At 33.6% G+C, this 8,669-nt stretch overlaps 1 protein-coding gene across 1 annotated transcript; it reads right to left on the bottom strand.

The window, feature by feature from the left end:
- Window positions 1–1,337: 1,337 nt before the first annotated feature.
- LOC134266380 (cysteine-rich with EGF-like domain protein 2-B) lies at window positions 1,338–8,277 on the bottom strand (the record flags this gene model as incomplete). The annotated part of the gene is made up of 8 exons (XM_062748629.1): window positions 1,338–1,467; window positions 3,930–4,067; window positions 4,156–4,251; window positions 4,676–4,759; window positions 4,988–5,089; window positions 6,807–6,933; window positions 7,234–7,322; window positions 8,163–8,277. Coding segments are annotated over 8 exons (819 nt in total), but the record flags the coding sequence as incomplete, so codon positions are not given.
- Between the last annotated feature and the right edge of the window lie 392 nt (window positions 8,278–8,669).

Here is an 8,669-nt window from a genome sequence, read left to right as displayed (position 1 = left end):
CGAATCTGTGAACAGAAACACTACTGCATGGCGATTAAGAGATCGACATCATGGCTGTGTGATTGCCAGGGAACAGCAATCAACAACAATTTTAATACCACTAGCATCTGTATTCACAGTATGAATTTAATATTTTGACAAATGTCTAAATTCCCATACAACGTTTTTGACGACATCGATAACTCCATGTTTTACAACATCTGCATATTTTAAGAACACATTAATGGGTTAATTCTAGAGGAGTTCCAATTATTCGATCTACGTGCAGTGGTCAACAGCAGTGAAAACAGGTGCTTTGCTGTGATTCATGTGATTACTTTAAAAGCGATTACACAAAAGATATTTGAGAACGGTACATGATTTTTTTTGTTAATTGTAAAAAAGTACTTGTCCGCGGGCAGGCACCTGTTATCAAATTACTTGCCCTCCAACCAAAAATGGTTGTCCCGGGCGTCGGGCTATTTGTCTAGCCCTGGGTACAAATATTTCAATAATTTGGCGTTCCATAGTCAACAGAGGAGGCTTACTGCTCCATAAAGGCAGCAAAGACAAAGCATTGGTCAAGATATTGATCAAATTGATCAAAGAGGAATGTCTACAGTGATAGTGGTAGGAAAAAAAATCAAAAAAGTTTCAAAATGTCACTGAACAATGGTACTGAGAGGTTTCAAAGTTTTAAAAGGAATAAATTGGACAACTTCATCACAACTCTCAAATACACTAATATTTTGTCAAATCAATTCATTAAACAGACATTTTCAAATAAGATACATTAAAACTGTTTATCCATAATGAGAGATTCAGTTTACCAATACCACGGTCAGAATACGTTGGGACTTGGAAAAAAAAAACTATTTAAAAAAAACTTCATGTTTACATACTGCATGTTCAGAGGCCTGTTCAATAGAGTGCTCGCATTTCTTTTAAACAGGGAATTCGTAAGTGCTATTGTCGATACAAATGACCATGTCAGCAAATACAGTTTATCATTTAATCAAATGCTGACTGACTTTTTTCATACTAATTGTTAGGCAATTATTTACACACAGATTTATCGAAGGATTTTTCCCGATCATGACAATGAGCACATGGTAGGTGTGACCCATCGGCAGGGGATGCTCACTCCTCCATAGCACCTGATCCCACCACTGATGTTTTGGAGGTCCGTGATTCCTATTTAGTATTTTTTATAAATCATTTAATTTTTGGTCTTGAATACTGTTCGTTATATCCTTTAATTTCATTCATGAGTGCCAGCGTTACTGTACACTCTTCTGATCTTGAACTTCATTAGTTCGTCCTTGTATGATAAAGTGACGCATTCTATATATAAAAAGATATTTTATTTGTGTAGAAATCTCTCATACATAAATATAGATTCACTTATACACCTCCGTTGTCATAACTCTTCCTTTGGTTCTGTTGATTCTGTGGGGTTTTCATCTTCCTTCTCATTTGACGTTTCTTCTGAAATAAATGTCAATACACTTCATCAAAATATAAACTTTAACACATTATCCAATATTTCTTAATATTATACTCATTGTCCGAAACAATTGGTATTTATAAGCTTAATATGGAAAAGTCTGCCCCATATATACTGTACAAGCATCCTCTTTATCCGCATGCATATTACATTTTTTTTTCGAAATCTTTGAATGCATTATCATCACTATTTCCATGATGTATAAAATGACCATTCATTTTCAACTTTATAAATGTTTTGACTTAAAAAGATATCTTCAGTTTGCATTTTTATTTTGCTACATCTAAAGTACACAGCGTAAAAGAGCAGAATGTTTCCAAAAGAGTGTACTTGTTTTTTTTTTTTTTTAATTCTTATGAAGATGATTTTTTTTTCTAAAAACCTCTACATGAGAAACAACACAAGCCTTCAATTCGACACTCAGCTATATTGACAATATTTTATTCATTATTTACAATAGATACTTTCTTTCATATGTTGACTAGATACCAGTATATGTCGGTGATGTTTTAATAACAGACACCACAGAGTCTGCCACATTTGTAACATAATTTCGATGTTTTTCTGACCAAGGGCGATAAAGACCAACTTACAACTAAATTATATGACAAACAAACAAGATGACTACAGTTTTTACATATGTAACTTTCCTTATTTGTATAGTTATATACCACTATAACTTGCTAATATGTGGTAAGTATGTATCCCAACTTATTTGCTACTCGAGAGCTTACTCTGAGTATGATGAATTTTTAAAAGCAAACATGCTACTCACTGATAAGTTGATGATACAGAGATTTCAACAATTTTGCGTAAAGACAACATTTTGTACATTTAATGGTCGCCATATTTACCTTGCTGTAAAGTACAAAGTATCATTGGGACGTACTTTGGTTGACTTGTTTCATACCAATTGTTAGACCTTATTTAATACTGAATTCCTAGGGCTCACAGTGGGTTTGATCTGTCAACAGAGGATGCTTACTCTTCTTAGGCACCTAATCCCATTTCTTGAATTTCAAGGTTTTTTTGTATTGTTTATAAACTTCTTTTTATAGATATTTCAAAGAGATTTGTCACTATTTGTTATCTCCAACTTTAACACTGCAGATAATTATAAGTCCAAATGAAATTTAAATAGGTCACAATTAAGGTGCTTAATGGCATTTTAAAATTTTGCGAGTCTTTATTCAGTGGTAAAGGAGAACTTGTGAGTAAATGAATTATATAATATAGATTCTGTGAAAGTTTTACAGTTTAATTTAGTGGTATAGGAGGAATTGTGCATAAGAGATTGGCATCTCAAAGTGATGTAGTGAGGAAGTCATCATTACTATAATATATATTTTATCCCCTGTTTTTCCAGCATGGTTAATCAAACTCCAAAATAAGTACACTATTTCCTGGACAAAAAAAAACAAATATGTTCCAAGTATCTATATTTATATTTATTATGTTTTATTTAAATACATTTATGATCAACTGAATTGATTATCCATATCTGCATGTGAAATATCATTCTTGAAATGCAAGTAAATTATAATCTGAAGAAATCAAAATGTTGCAAATTAAATACTATGAACAATCTCCCAAACATGAATTAACAATCATCATCTAATGAAAAATCTGTATACGATTTATTTTTACATGAACACAGCACATACAAATGAACAGGGTGTACATACACTCGTACACATGTAATAAGAACACAGAAATGAAACTTGAGATCTGTCACATATAAAGTAATATGAAAAACAATATAATATCAGTAACAATCAGGATTTCTCACTTTTAGATGAAAACCATAATAAATACTGGAGATACAACACCGACAATATAAGGATTACTAACACCTCCCCTTTGAAGAACCGACCAATCACAACAAAGATAAGTAAAACCAAGAAAAAGTTTAACATAGAAGCTTTTGTAGCAAAAGTATAAATCTTGGACCATACACTTTTGGATTTTATTTTCTTCTTTTTTGACTTCTTGGGTATATCTGCAAAGACACCAGAAATCTTTCTAAGAAACCAAATGATACTTGAAAAAAAAGCTTTTGAAAGACTCAACAAAACTGATCCAATCATTAACACAACATTAACACAAAATGGTTGGCAGTTTGGGTGGGACAAATCAAATCAACTCTTCATGAACATAAAACATAAAACTCAATGCTTTGGATGGTGGTATTGAATAAAACACATTTGTACATAACACAAAAGTTCAGACCAAAATAAAATTGGGTTCCTAGTGCTATTATATCTCAAGAATGATAATTCACATGCAACTATGGTAAATAACCTTTGGAAATTAACTTACTTTTAAATGCAAGATTTTATTAAATAAAACACTAATAATTTGTGCATTGTAATACAATGTATTATAAATAAAGAAAAATATGTTAATAATGAGATTTTAAGAAAGAAAAATTACTCCTACCGACCTTTTGGTTTAGGGACACACTTGTCCTCTTGTTCTACATAACCCTCGTTACATGTACAGGAGTAACTCCCTGGGCTGTTTACACACTGTCGGTTTTCTCCAGCACACAGACTGCTATCCTCAACACATTCATCAACATCTGTTTAAAAATTACTGCCATGTAAGTATCCCTGATATGAAAACCTAAGGTTGTGTAAACCTGGTAAATTTTCAGGGTGTATTCTTACCTGTGCAGGTATTGTCTATCAATTTATACCCGTCCGAGCACTCTTTACATTTATCTGGACCGTACTGGGTACAGCCTTTACATGCTGTGTGGCATTCTAAAATGAGAGTTTAAAAAATGTTCACATATATATAAATCAGTTGGCAATTAGTAATTCATTAGATTCTAGCTGAGGGGTAAAAGTTTCCTAGTACTCTTTTGTTAATCCAAGCACTGATCTAGATGGGAGACTCCAGACCCCCTTCAGATTTTCACTTCTTAATTTTTAATAAAAAGTAGCCAAACATGACCTTGGATCCTTCCACAAGGACAAAGGACTACTTATTTAAGTAAGTTGGTTTTTTACTTTAGGACAAGAATCTTTTTTTCATTCTTTTTCTTTTTTATTTATGTAAAATGAAAGCAATAACACTACTTTTATGTTAAATGAAAGCATTTAACAATGTTTTTATACCAAGAAATTAGATTTTCCTTAATCCAAAAAATTACTTATTTAATACACATTTACTAACAGTACTTACTTCCACAATAAAATGATCCCACAGTATTAGAGCAGTATTCATCTTCAGAACAATTAACACTGTCACTGACACACTCATCCACATCTGTAAATACAATGTATAAAGTGTCTTCACATGGAAACAATTCAACATGTCTTCTTATTTCATTCTTAAATGAAGAAATGTAAGCAATGGTACAATGTAATTTGTTTATTTGTATAATTATACCTATACATCCTTCTTCCTCTGATGCCTTCCAGCCTACATTACATTCATCACATCCTTTATCTTACCTATACATCCTTTATCTTACCTATACATCCTTTATCTTACCTATACATCCTTCTTCCTCTGATGCCTTCCAGCCTACATTACATTCATCACATCCTTTAGGACCAGCCTCCCAACAAGTAGATTTACAGGATGTATCACAGGCTACAGGAAATAGATGAGTTATTATTGAAAGTTTGAAAAAATTAATATCCTTTTTTAAAAAAAATCCAGATTTTTTTTAGCAATTAGGCTTCCATAAAAATAAGCTAAAATTTTGCCTTAAATGTTGAATTTTAAAGTTTTTCTCTACATTACAACTCGATAATGATTTTTAGCTCACCTGAGCCGAAGGCTCAAGTGAGCTTTTCTGATCAAAATTTGTCCGTTGTCTGTCGTTGTCGTTGTCGTAGTCGTTGTCGTAGTCGTTGTCGTCGTCGTTGTCGTCGTAAACTTTTCACATTTTCATCTTCTTCTCAAGAACCACTGGGCCAATTTCAACCAAACTTGGTACAAAGTATCCTTGGGTGAAGGGGATTCAAGTTTGTTCAAATGAAGGGCCACGCCCTTTTCCAAGGGGAGATAATCATGAATTTGTTAAAAATTAATGGCATTTAAAAAAAAATCTTCTTCTCCAGAACCGCTGGGCCAGGAAAGATGAAACTCATGTGGAATCATCCTCAGGTAGTGTGGATTCAAGTTTGTTCAAATCATGACCCCCTGGGCAAGGGTGGGGCCAAAATGGCCGACCCAAGTTTTACATAGGAATATATAGGAAAAATCTTTAAAAATCTTCTTCTCCAGAACCACTGGGCCAGGAAAGATGAAACTCATGTGGAATCATCCTCAGGTAGAGCAGATTCAAGTTTGTTCAAATCATGACCCCCGGGGCAAAGGTGGGGCCAAAATGGCCGACCCAAGTTTTACATAGGAATATATAGGAAAAATCTTTAAAAATCTTCTTCTCCAGAACCACTGGGCCAGGAAAGATGAAACTCATGTGGAATCATCCTCAGGTAGAGCAGATTCAAGTTTGTTCAAATCATGACCCCCGGGGCAAAGGTGGGGCCAAAATGGCCGACCCAAGTTTTACTTAGGAATATATAGGAAAAATCTTTAAAAATCTTCTTCTCCAGAACCACTGGACCAGGAAAGATGAAACTCATGTGGAATCATCCTCAGGTAGTGTAGATTCAAGTTTGTTCAAATCATGACCCCCGGGGCAAGGGTGGGACCAAAATGGCCGACCCAAGTTTTACATAGGAATATATAGGAAAAATCTTTAAAAATCTTCTTCTCCAGAACCACTGGGCCAGGAAAGATGAAACTCATGTGGAATCATCCTCAGGTAGTGTAGATTCAAGTTTGTTCAAATCATGACCCCCGGGGCTAGAGTGGGGCCAAAATTGGCCGACCCAAGTTTTACACAGGGATATATAGGGAAACCTTTTTAAATCTTCTTTTCAAGTACCTCAAAGCTATGATTAGTGATATTTATATGGAATCATCCTCAGGTAGTGTAGATTCTAGTTTGTTCAAATGATGAACGCCTGGAGGGGGGGTGGAGTAAATTCAAGCCTGATGTGCTCAGGTGAGCGCTGTGGCCCCTGGGCCTCTTGTTTAAAAATTAAAACTGTACTCAGTCAAAATCTGTAGTATTTCACAATGCATAAAAGTTCATATGATAACATTAGCAAACTATGTGTTTTATGTATATCTTTCATTGTGTGTTTGAAACATACAGGCAAGTTCAGCTAAAGTATACTATAAACATTTGTATCCACATATTTGTAGGAAGGCAAAGATTTGCATAGGAAAATATAAATGATAAAATTTAGTATGCTTTACAGAGAAAACACTTTGAAACATACACAGCACACACCTTTACAAATGGTATGAGTTTCATTCTTGACTTCCTCATAATGTCCATCAGAACAGCTGTCACACATGTCACCTTGGTAACCAGCATCACAAGAACAGGTGCCCTTCCCACTTCTGGTGCCCGCTCCCTGGAAAATTGTCAAATTCAAATTTGTATTTAGATTTTTTTTTTAAATTGTTGTATAAAATTTAGTTAAAAATTCAGCAATAAATATTTGCATGCATTACAATATATTTTTCATGTCTTGACAATTTACTCACACATTTGAGGTATAGGAATTAGCAATTAACTGAACCAAATTGCATACACTTTTATCATTGCAATTACAGCTACATGAAGACATAAAACCTCTCACTCATGTCTGGTTCTTTTTTTTATTTTCCATACTTTTCATTGCTAAGACATTACTACCACCATGAATACTTACATCACACTTTCCATTTCCTCCACACGGAGACTTGGTCCCCCCAGGACATGATTTACAGTTAGGGCCATATGTGTTCTCTGGACAGCAAACTATAATATACATTTTACAATAAGTTATATTTATTGAGTTGGCAGGGAGAATTTTTGTTTAATGTCTTTAATGTAAATTTATCCTAGGATGGTAACCATTTAATATCATAACTCAAGTTTTTATAAATTATATTATATTATTAATTTTGTTAATCCATTCAATATAACAGCATATTAATATTATGGATTATCATGTGCAGAAATTATCAAATATAACACAAATTTGAAAATTTTACACATAAATCTTTGTATCCAGACTGTTTTGTACAGTATGTAAAAATTCAGAGTAAAACTAATTAGTAAATAGCCCAGACTTGTCGAAATCCGTCGGTCCTGTCGGCAAGGCCGGTAAAAATTTGTCTGGACCGATAACATTTAAATAAACGTCGGTCCAGATGTCCGTTTGAAAAAAAAATTAGCATAATGCAAATTTAATAACGGTTGGGATCAGGATGCATAGTTCAAGGTCACAAACACAGAAAAAATGGCCGCGTACGCAGCATGTTGACGATAGCTAAGTAAATTTGTTATAGCAAAATCATAAAACTTGTCTTTTATGTGTATGTTAAAGACTCTCTATCCCAAGAGAGGAAACTTGGTAGATTGAAGGCTATTGAAAATAATAAAGGACATTTTGGTGCTGTTATTCATATGATTTTACCAGCATCAGAATAACGTACAAGTATCTGGTCTGACAAAAGTTTGACTGGTCCGACAAAACGTTCGATTGTGTCAGACCAAATGTCTGACAGCGATTAAAAAATTTCGACAAGTCTGATAGCCAGGAAGAGTGAACAAACCAGTGACACAATATCACTGTTATTTCACTTTACTACGAACCTTTAACATTGTCAATACAGAGCCACAAAAAGAAATCTGGCCCTTTGTCCTTTGCAAAAATGGAATGCCAGAATTTCTCAACTAATTCCTCATGTTCCTCGACAAAAGTATGACACTGGAACAAAAAATAACAGTAACACATGAATAAATGTATGATCCGACATGATCAGGGACAACTCATTAGAAACAAAGCGTTTTGTTCAAAGGAAGCTGAACTATTAAAATAATTATGTATTTGGTACATGCACCATAGATAAATCATATACATATACAAAAAAAAGAGGAAATGTTTTTTTTTTTTTATCTTTTATAGTTTTTCCCATTTGGCAAGCAACATTGGAATTCATATTATTTTCTTTTTGTAAACCAATACATAAAAAATACTTTTCTATGCATATTTTATATGTTTATTATATGTTTCAGGATAAAAGGCTCCCTTGTTTGTTAGTAAAGCAATTAATATTTGCTCAAATTTGTAGCAGAAAAAATACATAACCTGTGTAAACT

This window comes from Saccostrea cucullata, unplaced genomic scaffold, assembly GCF_032062105.1.
Source record: "Saccostrea cucullata isolate Sc308-1 unplaced genomic scaffold, CSIRO_AGI_Scuc_v1 ctg10669, whole genome shotgun sequence".
NCBI lineage: Eukaryota > Metazoa > Mollusca > Bivalvia > Ostreida > Ostreidae > Saccostrea > Saccostrea cuccullata.
This window is presented reverse-complemented; position numbering and strand designations above follow the sequence as displayed.